The 18,051-nt window shown below is 38.2% G+C and overlaps 1 protein-coding gene across 4 annotated transcripts in view; it reads left to right on the top strand.

Moving 5' to 3' along the window:
• The window catches only part of FOCAD (focadhesin), a gene marked incomplete at both ends in the record, with an annotated part of 280,748 nt that overhangs the window by 44,129 nt on the left and 218,568 nt on the right, over nt 1-18,051 (top strand). For all 4 annotated transcript variants that reach the window (XM_080709563.1, XM_080709560.1, XM_080709562.1 and 1 more), the window contains 3 exons: nt 3,410-3,614; nt 7,635-7,841; nt 13,669-13,756. In XM_080709563.1, coding sequence (XP_080565689.1) covers nt 3,410-3,614; nt 7,635-7,841; nt 13,669-13,756 — 500 coding nt within the window. The remainder of the gene's footprint in view (nt 1-3,409; nt 3,615-7,634; nt 7,842-13,668; nt 13,757-18,051) is intronic.

Raw genomic sequence — 18,051 nt, 5'->3', positions numbered from 1 at the left:
AGCATCTCAGAGTAGAAGAAAAACAATAAGCTATCTGTGGATGCTGTTGTCACCTGGGTACTATTTATTCTTTGAGGAATAAACTATTAGGGGGAGAGGGAGAGGAAGCAGTGTTTAATAATCTATTTTCTGGAAACTTGTGCTTTATATTCCCATCTGTATATACATCATCTGATTCTTTCATCTGGGAAGCTATTTTTCATTAGTTTCCTAAGGTGAATGATGTAATAAATGTTTTAGTAATAAGAGCTCAAAAGTTGTTCTTTTGATTTTTTAATCATTTTGTTAGTATTGATGCTTATAATAATAAAAATATCTCCAGATTCTGAACTCTATGAAAGCAGGAGATGTATCTATTTTTTTTCTGGCTCCCTACCCCCCAGCACATTAATGAATGACTGGTATACCATTGGTGGTCCATAAATTTTGCCAAGTGGATGAACAAATGAATGAATGAAATTAAATCTTATTGATTTGGTAAATTTCTGATTTTTATTAATGTTAATGGTGCTTTGAAATCACATTGCTGTGGAATGTGTGGTATTCTATAATTATGTTGTCAAGCATAATTTAAATGCCATCTCTTCCAGGAAGTAATTTCATTTCACCTCATTCTTCTGGCAGATTTCACTTCCTGTCTTCTAGTTCAAGAATGTAATTGATCTTCTCTGTCAGACTGGATGCTTCTTAGGAATAGATAATGCCTGGTTCAAATTTGTATCTAATAATTTATCACATACAACAAATAGGGAAACCATTATAACAAAATTATATTGTATAATTATAAAGCCACTCTATAGCATAGTGTAACTGAATCATTTTCTGAGAGACTAACATATGTAGTTACTGGTAATATGGCAATCAATAGAAATCCTTGGTCCATGCCCTCATCTGGTTAATAGACTGGCAGGGATAGAGATGTAAAATAGGTAATGATAATAAAATCATTGTGCAGTGGAAGCACATAATGGGGACCTGACCAAGGCCACCTCTCAGAAAGGGATGCCAGGAAGTTGTAAAACAGCTGAAGGATGATAGAAATCAGGCAGGTGTGTGTGTGTGAAAAGGAATAGCTGGTGAAACCTCCCTCACATAGCTTGCTTGAGACCTGAAAGATGTATGATGAGTTCAGTGGTGAGTGAAGAAGTGCAAGAGATGAGGCTGGAAAGGTAAACTGAGGCTCACTGGTAGAGGGTTTGTGAATTGGGCTAAATATGTTGCTTTAAAGGCATATAATTTTAAGCTGGCTTATGACATGTTCTGATGTGTTAGTGACTGGACTAGGAATTACTGGGATATAAGGAAATCTGAATAGGTAGGAAAGATATATAGAGTCTTCTTTGGGATGTGCTTAAGCAGAGTGTCTTGGCAGTTAACTTTACCAATCTCTCTATTTTTCTCAGTTTCCATGTCTGTTTAATGCAGATACTTATTTTATAGGGTTATGTGGTAAGGATAAAATGAGTTGAAAGGTTTTAAGTACAGTAATTTGCATACCATAAAGGTTAACAAGTTAACAAATAGAGTAGCCTTCCCTTGTCCACAGAGGACTAGCATTTGAAGATGTTCCAGTGGATGCCAGGAATTGTGGATATTATAAAAGCCTATATACAGTATGTTTTCCTGTATATGTATATTGACCGTTTTTTAATTGCTATTCCAAAATACTTGTGGCTGGGAAACATTATAAAGAAAAAAGTCTTATTTAGGTCACAGTTATGAAGGTTCAGTGACATAGTACTGACTTCTACTTGGCCCTAGTGTAGGCCCATGGTAAATGGTATCATGGTGGGTGGGATCAGGGGAGACAGGAAGAGTTCATGCAGGAAGCCAGAGAGGGGTTCAGTGGCCAGGCTCAGGCATTTATTATTTATTTATTTTATAATGATTTGCTTTTGAGGGAACTAACTCTAAGCTCCCATAAAAACAACCTTAATCTCTTCTAAGGGCAACACCCCCAATGACCTAAGGACATCCTTATAGTTCCACCTCTTATAGTTCTCACCACTTCTACACCACAGAACTGAGGACCCAGCAGGAGCCCTTGGGGGGCACACCATGTCCAAGCCATAACAACATACACACCTGAGCTACAGTCTAATATATAATTCAGGGTCACAGTAAGAGACTAATAACCATGATTAAGCTGGGCATAGAAGCATGTGCCCATGGCTCCAGCATCTGGGGATGCCAAGGCAGGAGGCTTGCTTAAGCTCAGGAGTTTGGGATCAGCCTGGGGAGTATAGTAAGAACTTGCCTTATTAACTAAAAATAGCAAAAATAAGGTTACATAGATTTAGCAAGCACAGCATATGGATTTTCTTTATTAAGCTATTAAGTATTTAGTTAAAGAAATCACTTTATGGTTTCCTAGCATATTTATTTATTTATTTATTTTATTATTTTATTTTTTTTTTGGTGGTACTGGGGTTCCTGGAAGCCCTTCTACCTCCAGGCTACACTCCCAGACCTATTTTTACATTTTTTTTTTCATTTTGGAAACAGGGTCTCCTAAGCCAGCGCACGCGGCTGGCTTTGAACCTGCTCGATCCTCCTGTCTCCGCCTCCCAAGAGCAGGGATTACAAGCGTGCGCCACCACGCCCGGCTTCTTAGCATATTTAAATTGCCAGCACCACTACTCTTGTGCTTTGACGCCGTTAAGTAAAACAAGGGTTTTATTTTTTTAACACAAGCATTGAGATACCATAACAATTGATGTGATAATTGCTACTGACTAATGGTGAGTACCACACACAGCATGATGTGCTGGAGAAAGGAGTGATTCACATCCTGGGAGGAACAGAGTGGGCAGTGCACAATTGCATCGCGCTACTCACAGTGATACGCAACTTAAGATGTAGGAGTTGTTTGTGTCTGAAATTTTCCATTCAATACTTTTGGACTGTGGTTGAATGGGGATAATTGAAACTATGGAAAGCAAAATTATGGATAAGAGGGAGTGCTGAACATGTTAGCTATTGTAATCATTTTAGAATGATTATATAGGTTTCATTTACATTAATGCTTACCTGTAGAGTTCTCCCCAAATGCCTCTGTTATACTACTGGAGAGTAGATTCTGGCATCTGTAATTCTAAAACAGTTCTTTGATGATTCTGATGCTCATCAAATACTAGTTCTAGGGATGTAGATGGTATTCTAATGTGCAAAAAAGAAGCTCTCTTAGTCCTGGGTATTTGCCTTAAGGTCTCCCAGTATTGAGTCTTTCCCCCTGAGTGCACCAAAAACTGATTGGCATAGCTGTAGTTGGGTCATACAGAATTAAAAAACTACACTTGATGGTATGGTAACTTATGACATGCCTTGATCTATAAGTTGACATATAGCGTTTATCTGCTTGGTAGTATATTTAACTCAATGACTGGCTAATGTATTACATAATTTACAGGTCAGAAGTTTCATGTACCCAAATAATGGCACCATTTCTCTGGTATCTATATTGTGAACCATCCCAATTACAAGAATATGCTAAACTCCGACTAGCCTTACTAAAAGTCTTACTTCAACCCCGGGTTCTTTCTGACAAAGTTCAGCCATCAATAATGGAACAACAGATACTTCAGTTGTGTTGCGATATGGTTCCGTGTTTACAGGTAAGGCCTTTTATCTTCCTTTCCTAATACACTATCGCTCTCAAGTAAGTGTTGACTTGTTAACATACAGAAAGTAGTTTTGGATCTTATTTGATTTGGCAAACTCAGAAAGTCCTGGTTTTAGAAATGCTTGCAAACTTCTGGAGAAGATTAAGGAACCAAATCTAGATTTAACATAAATATATGCTATGTTAACTAAATTCACAGTAATATAAATCAACACAGTCTATTTTGGGATAAGTACGAGTGAAAACTTTGCTTTACTCAAAAGCTCTTATCAGGGAAAAGAGTTTGAATTGAAGTATCTCCTTGTGGTGGATAGTGGGAGAAGTAAAGAGAAGACCTCTTGGTGTGAATGTTTAAGTTGTGCCTCTGGGCAGGTACAACATGAGGATACAGAGCCTGTCAGCTGAGTGCCAGATTCCAGTTTCTATCTGTTCTCTTATGATGTATGTGGTGGTCCTGATGGAGCTTGGTCTTGAGAAGCCCACAGTATAATGAATGAGTTAAGACAAGTATATAAATTCTCCTAATTGAAAGTAAATAGATGAAGGTGGTTCACAGGGGTGTGGGTAAAATGCCGAGGGAGTTCTGGGAGAGAAATTTGAGCTAATGTCTCTACAATGGCTGATTTAAAAAATAAATTGCAATTGCCAGTGTCTTGTGATTTTTAGTGTAGTGATTCATTTGTCAGGCTGTCCCATCCCACAGTTGAGGTTAGCCATTGGCCTGGAGTCTGAGCAGCATGCTGCTTGGCGGATGGGGAGGAATCTGTGAATATATTTCAAAGTGATCACGTAAAGTCACAGATGACCTGTTTTAAATTTGTGTGAGCAAGGAATGACTACAGTGAATCTTTCCTCGGTGACTCATAAATAGGCTTTCCTGTAATCAACGCAGAGAAAAGTTAATTAAAATGAATTCTCCTGTGGCTTTCCCAAAGCTTTTGTTTTGTGTAGGCAGTAAAGCAATGTAGAAGCAGAGTGTTGTGAACGAGGGTATATGTTTTGACGCTGTGGCCCTACTGCCCAGTTCTGTGTTCTTTGGTAAATGTTTGCCTTCATCTTTATGAAAAGCTGAAATACTTGTCAAAATGAGCTCTGTGTAATATTTCTGGGAATCTTTGGCTTGAACTGAGCTAGGTGAGAAAAAGGGTACATCATTTACAACTAGTAGAACTAGCAACAAAAATGTTTTATCACTTAATAAATCAGCTTTATTAGAATAAAGGATCTGAGAGTCTGAAGGGGTCTTAGAGATAGTGTAACTGGGGGCCCACTAGGTGTTGTGTGCATGTATGTCATTGCAACATGATTTATATTATGAAGAGTCTATTATGTACCAATAAAAGCACATAAGAAAAAAACTTGAAAGAAATCACCCTTTTTTTTTAATGGTGGTACTGGGGTTCCTGGAAACCCTTCTACCTTTTTACTTGGAAACAGGGTCTCTTAAGCCAGCGCGGCTGGCTTCGAACCTGCGTGATCCTCCTGTCTCTGCCTCCCAAGTGCGGGGATTACAAGCGTGCGCCACCATGCCCGGCTGAAATCACCCTTTTGAAAGCAGTGGTCCTTCCATGATGCTTTTGAGCTTGTAAACTGTGATACCTACTCATGAGAACAAATGTGCTAGGTTTAATAAAATGGTAATGGTATATTTAAAAAATCATCTAGTAATGAAAAAGATAGTGCAGCCTAGTTCTTCATTCATTGCAAGTATTTCTAACCTTCTGAAAGAAGATCTTACCATGACTAACTGAATATTTTAGAGCTAAACATCCTATTTTACATTGCAACCCTTTTTTCTCATATACTTCTATTGGCCTTATTTTTAAAATTGCCCAGTAGTCTCTATTTTTCCCATAACAAAACAAAATGAGCTTTAAAAAAGGCCATCTGCATCCTATCCTGTCTTGTTTTTCTTTCTTCCTTCCATTCTTTCTCTCCTTTTTTCTTGTCTTGATTGCTTTCTTAAATTCCCAGTATGAAATGATTTCCAGATTTGCATTGTCCTTTGCCAGGAATTCTCTATTTTATTGGTGCTCAGAATGTGCTCCTATGAAATGTTTTTCTTAGGGCTGAGTACAGTGCTGTTGATAAGGTTGATGTGGGCTGGCTTATATTAAGCACTTGGAAAGAGTCACACTTAAATAATTATTTTTTGGAGTGTTGAGTTATGCCCTCCTCTAATAACTTCACAGTCTCTGGTTTAATTTCTAAGTCTTTGATCCATTTTGAATTGATTCTTGTGCATGGTGAGAGGTAAGGATTTAGTTCCATCTTTCTACAAATGGGTAGCCAGTTCTCCCAGCACCATTTGTTGAAAAGGCTGTCTTTTCTCCAGCATATGAGTTTGACCCCTTTGTCAAAGATTAATTAACTATAGATGTGTATGTTTGTTTCTGTATTTTCTATTTTGTTCCACTAATCTCTATGCCTCAGAAAAGCTAGAATGGAAGGGTAGGAGATGAAGAAGGCTGAGGTTGATTAATGGAGGAGCTACATCTGAATATGTGTAAAAGTATGAATGTAGCATGGTCAACCTGTACACTCATTGTTGGGGGGGAGGGGAAGGGGGAGGAGGAGAGGGCACCAAGCACAGTCTGAATGTATGCCATTTTCAATATGATCCACATAAAAAAAGTAAAAAAAAAAAGACACATAAAGAAAATTTTTTTTTAATTTAAAGAAAAAGCCATACCACCCTTAGATTTATGTTAAGAGATGGTCAGTGAAACTCGTATTTAATTTTCATCTCACTTTAATTACTTTTCTATTTTATATTTGTGGAATTGTCTTTTTCATTCTAATTGTGATTCTTACAGTTTTACATATTACCCATTGCATGATCTATTTTTATATAGAATATTACTTCAGGATGATTAAGATTTTGATGTTAAAGAATAGAGAGCCTTTAATGATACCTTGTTGAGACTCTTTAATTTTTTTATTATGGAAAGTTTCAAATAAGGAAAATGCACTCGAAATATATCATCAAATAAATATTAGGTTTTTGTACTACATTCATCTTTTTCTTGGTGGCCTTTGGACTTTTCTACTTGATGCTTGCTAAAAAGCAAAATAATTTAGGTACTAAACTGTTCACATGCATTTTTTCATAATTTAATAATTCCTAACATTTTCACCTTTGACCTCTTAATGTCCCTTTTCTCTTACTTGCTAGAAACTAATTTTTCTCTGTGCATACCATATAGAAATTTTGGGTTATTCTGGTGGTAACCAAAGGGTGAAAAATACAGCTGATCAACTTGTAAGCTTTCCTCTTGATGAATTTAAAGATACAAGGATCCTGATTGAAGCAGATGGTCTATCACTCGGTAATCCCCGAGAAATGGCAGTATGTCTGGAAGCAGAATCATATCCTTATACCAACTCCAGAATTTTGATCAGAACAGCTGGGTTTGAATTGAATTGGGATTTTCAAGAGCACCTAAATCCTTCCTATCTAATACATTAGCCTGTGGAGAAGACATCCTACCATTTGAACATGGTCTCTTATTACATCTTTCAAATGTGGAACTGATGCACTTAGCTAGGCTGTTTGAACAAGTATGTTGCAGATGTAGGGCTTCCTAGTGCATTAGGATAAAATGCTCGTCTTTATTACCAGCTCTCTTTTGGAACTGTAGGTAGGAGAGTTCACCAGGAGAATTCAAACCCAGCTTCTAACTCATTTCCCTCAAAGCTTTCCCTTACTTCCCTTGGTCATATCTTGGCAATTTGTCTTAAGATATCTGCACCTCGAGGAGCTAAAAAAAAAAAAATAATAATAAACACAAGGAATTTGTGCTGGGCAGCAGTAGCAAATTGTATTTTGGCTAGTGACAGGAGCAGATAGAGGTGCGTGTTTAACACTCATTGAATTATTATGCCACTTACTTTATCCTTTTAAATCTATTGTGTTAGAGAAAATGATTTTGTTAAAAGCTTCTTGTATAGCTTAAAATTATCCTGTGACTTGTGTATTGCTTTAATATAAAATAGTGATTCTCTTAAACAGATGAAAGATCTGGTTCAGACAACAGAAGTGATGCTGTTTATTGAGGAAGTATATATAAGCCTTTTGCGTCATCCTGTTTTCTGGAAAATTCAGCTTACTCAGCTGACCCTTCAGCTGCTGTGTGTCTGTGAAGTCAGCTTACGGATAACTGGGGAATGCTCGTCTTTAATTCAGCTCTTAGAGCACGGCATTGAACTTCTGAAGGAGGTAAGGAGAGCAAGAACATGTGAGTTATCACTTGAGTAAATCGGGAACCAGGTGATTACTCATCTAGTTTATCGTGTATCAGAGGTGATTTAATCAACACACTTGGATCATAGTACTAATGAACAACTATTACTACTGCATTTTTTCATTTATTCATGTATTGAACATTTGTTATTGGACAAACTCATTTAATAGATGAAAAGGTACTTTTGTGACCTCAAAAGACTTAGACATGCAGATAAGTGTTTCTGGTACCACAATGAACATGATTTTGTGTGTGTGTGTGTGTGTGTGTGTGTGTGTGTGTGTGTGTACTGGGGATTGAACCTAGGGGCTTTATATTTTACCTCTGAGCTACACCCCCAGCCCCTTTTTTTTAAAAATCTTTTTGTTTTTATTTTATTAAAAAAATTTTTTTTTTGTGATACTGGGAGCAGAACCTAGAGGCTTTCTTCCTCTGGGCTACACTCCCAGACCTATTTTTTATGCTTTATTTGGAAACAGGATCTCACTAAGTTGCTGAGAGCCTCACTAAGTAGCTGAGGCTGGCTTCGAACCTGTGTGATTCTCCTGTCTCAGCCTCCCAAGCACTGGGATTACAACCATGCGCCACCACACTCGGCTTATTTTTTAAAATTTTTATTGGTACACTGTAGTTATATATCTCAATGGCGTACAAGATGGTAGAGGCACATATCCACATATCATTTATTGAGCCCTTCCCCAATTCCCACCCCATTCAAAGTAGGGTTTCACTAAGACACAGAGGTCATCACTAAATTGCTGAGGCTGTTCTCAAACCTGTGATCCTCCTGTCTCAGCCTCCCAAGTGCTGGGATTACAAGTGTGTACTACTATACCTGGCTAAATGATTTTTATGAGTATATTTAAGGTGTACCTGGAGCACAGGTTAAGGGATGTAGAGCATAAGGTGAGATTTGAGGATGGAGCAGGAATTTGTCTGGTATAAGTGAGAGGCTGGGAAGGGCATTCTATCTGGGGGAACAGCATATGCCTCAACATAGGATGCTGAGAAAGCAGGTAAGCGTGACCTGTCAAAATAAGAATGTTACTTTGAGTATGTTGAGGAATTAAGGTGTGGAAGATGAGTTTGGGCCAGTATCCTATGTCACACAAGTGAGTTTGCATTTTCTCTTGTGGGCAGTGGCATACTATTGAAGACCTTTTATCAGAGAGGTGCCTTTATTTTTTTGTGCCTGGAAATCTTTTTGGGGAGAGGGGAGGAATATTTCAGATAGGGCAAGAAGTAAACAGGGTATCGTAGGACTGCCAGAAGAAAATGTCCCAGACGGGATGGCATAAGCAACAGAAACTTCTTTCTCACGGTTCTGGGGCTGGAAGTCAGAGATCTGTGTGCTGGCCAAGTGGTTTCCTGGTGAAGGTTCTCTTCCTCCTTCACAGATGGCTGCTCATTCTGTGTCCTCACAGAGCTGAGAAAATGAATTCTCTGGTGTCTCTTATAGGGACATTGACCCTATTGGATTAGGGCTCCACCCTTATGACTTCATTTTACCATAATTACTTATTCCAAATAATAGTCACTTTTGGGGGTGAGGGCTTCAACATATAAGTTTTGAGGAGATACAGTTTAACCTACATCCAGAGGCTAGTTAGGGAGGTGGTTCAGGAAGGCCTTGTGCTTGATGGATGGTCAAAGATAGGGTCTTGGATAGAGTGGTAGCTTTCTATTTTGGGTACCGGATCTTGCTATTCACTGATAAATACTATGGAATGTTGGAGGAACAATGATTAATCTTGTTTTTTGGCATAATGTGGTTTGAGGTTTATAGGTATTGTTGACAGTTGGATCTATTAGAATTTCAGGACAGAGGCCTAGGCTAAAGGTATAGATTATAGACATCTACCTTGAGGTGGGAGTTCTAACCGTGGGATTGGATGAGGCTTTGGGATGGAACTACAGGGGTTGTTCATATTTATCGTGTGTGTGTGTGTGTGTGTGTGTGTGTGTGTGTGTGTGTGTAATATATAGTTGTGTTGTCTTCCTTCTGCTTAATATTTTAACAATTTTAGAAGGATGTAACAATAAGTGTAACTGTTAACATAATGTGATACAAAGTTTCTTCCCATCCATCCTCATGCCAATGTTCTTGAGATTAAAAAAACCAAGGAACATTAATTTAAAAGCTTAATATATCCATTAAGGCCAATTTGTACCTTAATCTGAAGTAAATGAAGTAGAATAAAGCAGTCTTATGTATTTTGAGTTTATGCATGCATTCATGTTCCACTAGGTATCAGCTGGATATTCACTTCAAATGTTACATTAACTTACCTTATTTTATCTCTCTTTCTACTCTTATGGCAGAGAAAACCATTGTACACCAAGTGGATTTATTTATTAGGGCATATTATGTTTGTTTTGGTAGATTTGGTGATAGTTGATCTCTTAGTTGATGAATTTTGAATGACCCTATCTTAAGATCTTTTCCATTTCAAACAAAATAAATGTACTCTGCTCAGCAAAATTGATACTGATTGGGAGGAGACTGGATGGCTCTCATAAAGGACAGGTTAAATATTCTGGCTTTAGAAGGGTTCTGGACCTGTGGTTTCTGAGACACTGTCATCAGATGACTCAGTGCCAACCACCTTTTCTTATGCGTTTCAGTTTTTTTTTTTTTTTTTGTGGCACTGGGGGTGGAACCCAGAGGCTTTCTACCTCCAGGCTATACTCCCAGACCTATTTTATATTTTATTAGAAACAGGGTCTCACTAAGTTGCTGAGAGCCTCACTAAGTAGCTGAGGCTGGCTTCAAACCTGTGCGATTCTCCTCTCTCAGCCTCCCAAGCGTGGGGATTACAAGCGTGGGCCGCCACGCCCAGCTCTGTACTGTGTCTTATGCAGAAGGTAGATTTTCTTATACCTTGTTTTTACTTTGTTCTAAATAGTCTTCCATAGCTACACTGTAAAATTCTTAGACTATCTTGTTAATAGTATCCTCCCTAGGTGTAGCATAGATGGTTAGCGCATGGTACATGGTGGGTTCATTGATAATTATCATTTGAATTGAGGACACAAAGTATAGATACCAAGTGTTTTCTATCATTAAGAATCCTCTGCCAACCATGCATGGTGATGCATACCTATAATCCTAGTATCTGGGAGGCTGGGGGTATAGCTGGAAGTAGAATGCCCCAGGGTTCAAACTCTATTACAAAAAACAAACAAACCTCCCCTTCGAACCCCCAAAACCTCAACCAGGTGTGGTGACACATGCCTGTAATTCTAGTTTCTTGGGAGGTTAAGGCAGGAGAATCTCGAGTTCAGTGTCAGCCTGTGCAACTTAGCCAGACCTTGTCTCAAAAAACAAACAGGGTTGGGAGTTGGGAAATGTAGCTCAGTGGTAGAACACCCCTGGGATCATACCAGTATTCCCCCCCCCCGCCCAAAAAAAAAAATCCTCTGACATTTGTGGCCAGGTGTAAAGGCATTTTAACTACTCTTTTGTATCCTTTGTATTTCTTTCCTTTTTCTAGATAGGCTCTGTTAGTCTGAGTTTCTGTGATGGCAGAGCTGGGTATCCACAAAAGCAAAGACTTATGTGACTGCAGCTCCTTTGCAGGTGTAGCCCCAGGAAGCAGGTGGGGAAGAGACAGATCAGCAGAGGTGGGGGAGCAATGTAGTGCATTGTTGAGCTGGCCGCTGCTTCAAGCATCCAGTTGCTTGATTCCGCAGAGTTTTCTGAGAAGCCTTGTGAAAAATGCCTCAGAACCATCCAGAGGGATCCAGAATAAGGGAGGAAGCATTTAATCATGAGTCCTACTGCCAATCTGTCAAGCCTTGACTTGAGGGATGTGAACTTCTCTGTGCTTCTGGAGCTTGCTGTTTTGGAGCGTGTAAGAACCCGAGGCTGCACCTGTGCAGAGCCGGGCACTACAGCGGCAGCTGGAGTATTGGGAGTGGCACAAAAGATGTCCAACACAGGCTTTATTGAAAGGTCTCATCAAATGCTATCATGCTTTACTGTCCATTAAAACATCACTCGATCCAACAAAAACTCCACAATCTCTCAAACTCGTAAACAGTGTAAGGTTTATCTAGTCTGTTCCTTATTGTTTCATGTCTTGAGTCGCCAGCTCTTTCTCACACCCTATATTCTGCAAGGCCAGGCTCACCCTTTCTGGAGAAGGTAATTTTCATTTATGACTGCCTACTTTTAAGTCCTACCCACCAAAATTGTTTCTGTTCCATTTCCAAACCCTAAGGTGCCACTCTGTGGCCCTGGCAGTAATAGCTGGTGTGAAAAGGCTTTCCAGCGAAAGCATTAGTATACAGGGTTGCTTTTACCTATCTGGAATCCTCTAGGAAGCTACTAAATTTAGAATTGAAATCATCTGACTCCTCCCCCTTTATTTCTTTATATGGACATGCAGAAATTGAAATTGGGGAAAATATGGCAAAGAATGATGTGATGATATACCTGTGTTGGTTTAAAAGTGCATTTATTATCCTCAAAGAGATAAGTTGTATATTGTTTTCAATGGTATTTCAAAACAGTGAACATATGTAGTCCCCAAAGACACAAATTGAAATATATTCCACTTACAAGAATTGACAATGAATATTTTTCTTTTGTTTTTTTTCCCCAAAGTTCATAGGGAAGTACATTAGAAAATTTTACAGTTTGATTAATTTTGTACTTCAGGAAGTAAAGCTGGGATTTAAGGTATTAATTTGTGCCAGGGTTGATACCATTTCAGAGATTATACTTTATGAGTGTGTCAGATTAAAACATTTTCTCTCAAGTGTTTCTTTAATGTGTGACTGTCCCTCACAGATGATGATGATTATAATTTTTATTATTTTTTCTTATTAGTATTTGCCTGTCAGTTTTGTAAAATTTCAAAATGAAGAGATTTTAGCTGGATCTCTTTTTTTATTTCGATTATACAATGTTTTCTTTATTTAGTAACCTCAAATTACATCTTATGTTATTTGCATTTTATTAGAACTTAATGTGCATATCTCCCATTTTATTTAAACATATGGTGAAGTTAATGATTTTACATCTATGGTTATTGCTTTGCTCCATTTAAATATGCTTAATAAATTACTATAATTTAAAAATAATTTCTGCATCCTTGGTGCTATTTTATTATAATATGATTTATTAAACATTATGCAAGTTATATGGATGAATCATGTTTGTATTGGCTAAGTAGAAAAATTGAGCTACTTTACAGAAGTGAAATCTTACATTTAGTATTTCAGGTAATTTTTAGTGGTTTTTAAGGATTATTATTATTTTTTTTGTTTTGTTTTTGTTTTTGGCAGTACTAGGGTTGGAACCCAGGGGCATTCTACCTCCAAACTATGCCTCAGCCCTATTTTTTATTCTTTGTTTTGCAACAGGGTCTCACTGAGTTGCAAAGGGCCTCAGTAGCTGAGGCTGTCAGTGAACTTGGATCCTCCTTTCTGCCTCCCAAGTACTGGGATTACAAGCGCAAGCCACAGTGCCCGGCTGGATTGATCGTTTTAAAGACTTATCAATTTGTTGTGTTAAGGAGTATATCTCTATGAATTATTTTGGTTTATGCCTATTGGCATAAACTTTATGCCAATAGGCATAAACCAAAATGCTTATATGATTTGTCCATATGATATAAGCATTTTGAATTTTCTTCTGACTGTGCGACATTCACTGATTCTATCTTTACTAATACAGAGTTGTATAAGTAATTTTGTATAATAAGTTTGCAGTTATTCATGTTAAACATACTCTTCTTGGATACATACTATAAAGCCATGGTTCTTGAAACCTCTCTCTTGTTCTTATTCTTCTAGGATTTTCCTGTTGAATTGGTTATGATTGGAATAGCTTTACTTCTTCTACAGACTCCAGCAAGTCAGCAGAAGCCAATCTTAAGTCTAGGTAAATAAAAATATGCCCCACTAGAGTAAAATGTAAATACAACACAAATTTTGGCAGGACTCATTTGAAATGCTATCCTGTGTATTTTGAGTGCGTTTTCTTGAATTTTTCGAATTAATCATTACCACATATTTTTGTTTTGTTTTGTTCAAGGTTTCGTCTACTCTAATTTACCTAGTATTTTGGATGGCATTTGGTATTAATATAAATCATATAGCAGCAGTATTTATAGATGTATTAAAGGTCATATTATTTTATTCTTAATTGTATACCAAAATGAAAAATAACAGAACTCTGGAAAGGAGATTGGTATTTGGCTATATTGCACATAATGGGTGCTATATTGAACAGGGTTTTTTTTAAATTTATTTTTTGGTGGTACTGGGGGTGGAACCCAGAGGCCTTCTACCTCTGGGCTATACTTCCAGACCTATTTTATATTTTATTTGGAAACAGTGTCTCACTAAGTTGCTGAGAGCCTCACTGAGTAGCTGAGGCTGGCTTTGAACCTTTGCAATCCTCCTGTCTCAGCCTTCCAAGCGCGGGGATTACAAGCGTGCGCCACCACGCCCGGCTTGAACAGGGTTTAACTTATGGTTATTGTATTAACCTAGTCAGAACAAATAAAGGATGATCTTGATTTAAAGAATAAGTTTGATTTAAGTAACTAAATACTGACGTTTGTGTTGATTTGAAGAAAGAGAGGCATGAGGAAAGCAGCAAAATGTTCTAAATAAGAATGTGGTTAAGAATCAAGTTGCTTGGAGCTGAGTGTGGTGGGGCACTCCTGTAATCCCAGTACTTGGGAGGCTGTGATAGAAGGATTCTATGTTTGAGGCTAGTCTCAGCAACTTGGAGATCTTGTTTCAAAATATAATATAAAAGTCAGGTGTGGCGGCACACATTTGTAATCCAAGTACTTGGGAGATTGAGACAGGAGGATCGCACATTCAAGGATAGCTTCAGCAAGTAGTGAGTCTCCCATCAGCGAGACCCTGTTTCATAATAAAAATAAAATAGGGCTGGGTGTGGTGGTGCATGCTTGTAATCCCTGCGCTTGGGAGGCTGAGACAGGAGGATCACACAAGTTCGAAGCCAGCCATAGCTGGTTTAAGAGACCCTGTTTCCAAATAAAATATAAAATAGGTCTGAGAGTGTAGCCCGGAGGTAGAAGGCCCCTGGGTTCCATTCCCAGTACCACTAAAAAAAAAAAAAAAAAAAAAAAAAAAAAATTAAAAGAAAAATAGGGCTGGGGATGTATCTCGGAGGTAGCATGCCTGTGGGTTCAATCCCCAGTGCCTCAAAAACAAAAAACAAAACAAAATAAAATAATAAAAAGGGATATGGATGTAGATCTTTGCTAGTGTGCCCTTGGGTTTAATCCTCAGGACCACCACCACCATAAAAAGTAAAAAAGTTGCTGGATCTGGCAGCCTGGCAAACAAGTCATACCTTTAAAATGTGGCTCTTTCTACATGCTGCCTCTTTTTCTTGGTCCAGTACAATCCATATAGTAACAGAGGATCAGTCTAAATTATGTTGTACAGTGCCGTGATGTGTTGATATACTCTCATGTTCAGTTTCAAAAAGTGCTTGAGATAAAAAATACCTGTTGTGTAGCGCACTCCTCGACGTGGTTTAATGCATCATGGTTTTGAGAGAATTGCTCTTCATGAGCAAGATGCCTGGAAATGGCGTGGGTGCCTGTAGGAGCGTCTCGGCCTTGAGACTCATTTCTTCCCTGCTTCTGGCTATTAGTTACATGCTCCTCTGTGCAGTCCTCTTCCCCAGGACCCTTTTTTTTTTTTTAAATCTTTTTTCTCCTTACAGCAGTGCACGTGGGACCTTCCCAGAGGTATAACTTGCCAATGCTGCTACTTCTGACAGCCAAAGTTTTGTTACTGCTTAAGAACACTTTTATTGAGGTATAATTTACATAACATGAAATTCACTCTTTCAAGTGCATAATAAAGTATTTTTAGTAAATGTGTGGATTTGTGCCACCAGTGCCTCAATCTAATTTTAAAACATTTCCATCATCTTTCCTACATTTTTTTTTTTTGCCTATTTGTATTAATCCTCACTATTCTCCCACCCCCCACTCCCTGACAAAACATGAATCTGCCTTTTGTCTGTGGATTTTCCTTTTCTGGACTTTTTATTTAAATGGATTTATTTGATTTTTGACAAAAGCCCTAGAGAAGTCACATCTTTAATTCTGAAGCTACACACCTATGTTGTGGCTCAGGTATAATAGAAGAATGGTACAGGATCAGACACTCAAATGATTTTATTGGTTGGATAGCAGACTTTCTTTCTCTTGTAAACCAGTGCCTCTTTTGAAGTTTCCTTAGAAAAATAATCCACATTGGACACCGGGTATGGTGGTGCACGTTTGTAATCCTTGCGCTTGGGAGGCAGAGACAGGAGGATTGTGCAGGTTCCAAGCCAGCCTCGCTGGTTTAGGAGACCCTGCATCCAAATTAAAAAAGAAAGAAAAAAAAAAAAAAGGTCTGGAAGTGTAGCGGGGAGGTAGAGGGGTTTCCAGGAACCCCAGTACCTCCTCCCCCCCAAAAAAAGCCACACTGCAAACTGTTGAAGCAGTGTGTCATCTTGAAAAGCAGGGATGAACTCCTGTTTAGTGTATTGGGAAGGGGTATTCAACGAAACAGGATGAACAGGAGAATACTGTTCTGTGTGTGTGTGTGTGTGTGTGTGTGTGTGTGTGTGTGTGTGTGGTAATGGGGATGGAACCCAGGGGCATTCTACCTCCAGGCTATACCTGTAGCTCTAGTCTTTATTTTATTTTATTTTATTTTATTTTATTTTATTTTGGTGGTACTGAGATTCCTGGAAGCTCTTCTACCTCTGGGCTACACTCCCAGACCTATTTTTTATATTTTTAAAATTTGGAAACAGGGTCTCTTAAGCCAGCGTGGCTGGCTTCGAACCTGCGCGATCCTCCTGTCTCTGCCTCCTAAGCGCGGGGATTACAAGCGTGCGCCACCATGCCCGGCTTTAATTATTCTTTATTTTGAAACAGAGTCTCACTAAGTTGCAGAGTACCTCAGTAAGTAGCTGAGGCTGTCCAAGAACCCGTGACTCTCCTGTCTTAACCTTCCAAGTACTGGGATTACAAGCACACACACAGAATTAGTGTTACATTAACAGATATTTTTTTCTTCAGATTATGTTAGTTTGACTTCAGAATAATTTAAAATAAAACACTGAAAACTCATTAACATGACTTAAGGTAAGTAGAATTTTGGGAGGTGTAGTGGAGAAGTCTGTTAATTACTCTGATAATTTAGCTCCTAAACCTGTGAATAATAATAGCTTAGTAAATCAGGATTTATTTAATAACCATAAGGAATACTGTGAAAAACATTTAAGAGTTTTTCCTTACCTCATTCTGTTAATAGTCTAAGGGAAACTGTACATTTCAGTTGTTACACATTGGTTTCTAATGTGTAAATAGAATTTCTACATTGAAAAAGGAGTCGCCAATATTTAAAGTAGATGTGATCTGCTGGTTATGGACTTTGGGACTTTGTGATGTGCTTCAGTACAAAGGGCAGAGCTGCTTCACGTGCTGTTCACTTAAGCATCTGCTAAGTACAATTTCAGCTGGTTTGTAAAGGAAGCATGTGCGTTGGCCTGTTCCACACTGATTGGGGATGTTTGACCTCTTGGCTATTTGCTAAGGCAATAATAGGATTTGAAAGGCTATAAAGGAAAAGTGTTGACTTGTAGTTAAAAAAAATTATATTGACCTAGAAAGGAGTTGATTTGGGTTTTCTCTAAGTATCATTAGTTTTTCATATATATATATATATATATATATATATATATATATATATATATATGTGTGTGTGTGTGTGTGTGTGTGTGTGTATATATTACCAGTTTTTATTTATTTAATTTTTAATTTTTATTTTCTTTTGTGGTACTGGCATTCTATCTCCAAGCCGTATCCCCCAGCCCATTCTTATTCTTTATTGTGAAACAGGGTCTCGTTAAGTTGCTGAGGCTGGCTGAGAACCTATGATCTTCATTAAATTGCTGAGGCTGGCTAAGAACCTATGATCCTCCTGTCTCAGCCTCCCAAGAACTGGGATTACAAGAGTGTGCCACCACATTCTGTTAAGGGTTTGTTTTAAATAAGTTAGCTTTTATGCTCCTTTTATTTCCTTTTATGGTGAAATTTGTCATTCTAATGGTGTGTCTGACATAGTTGTAAAGGGTTCAAGGAAACTCTTTGGCATATTACTCTTAATACCGCATTTTTTTTGACT

This window comes from Muscardinus avellanarius (genome assembly GCF_963383645.1).
Source record: "Muscardinus avellanarius genome assembly, chromosome: 13".
In the NCBI taxonomy this organism is placed as follows: Eukaryota; Metazoa; Chordata; class Mammalia; order Rodentia; family Gliridae; genus Muscardinus; species Muscardinus avellanarius.
Note: the sequence above shows the minus strand (reverse complement) of the source record. Positions and strands in the feature narration are given on the sequence as shown.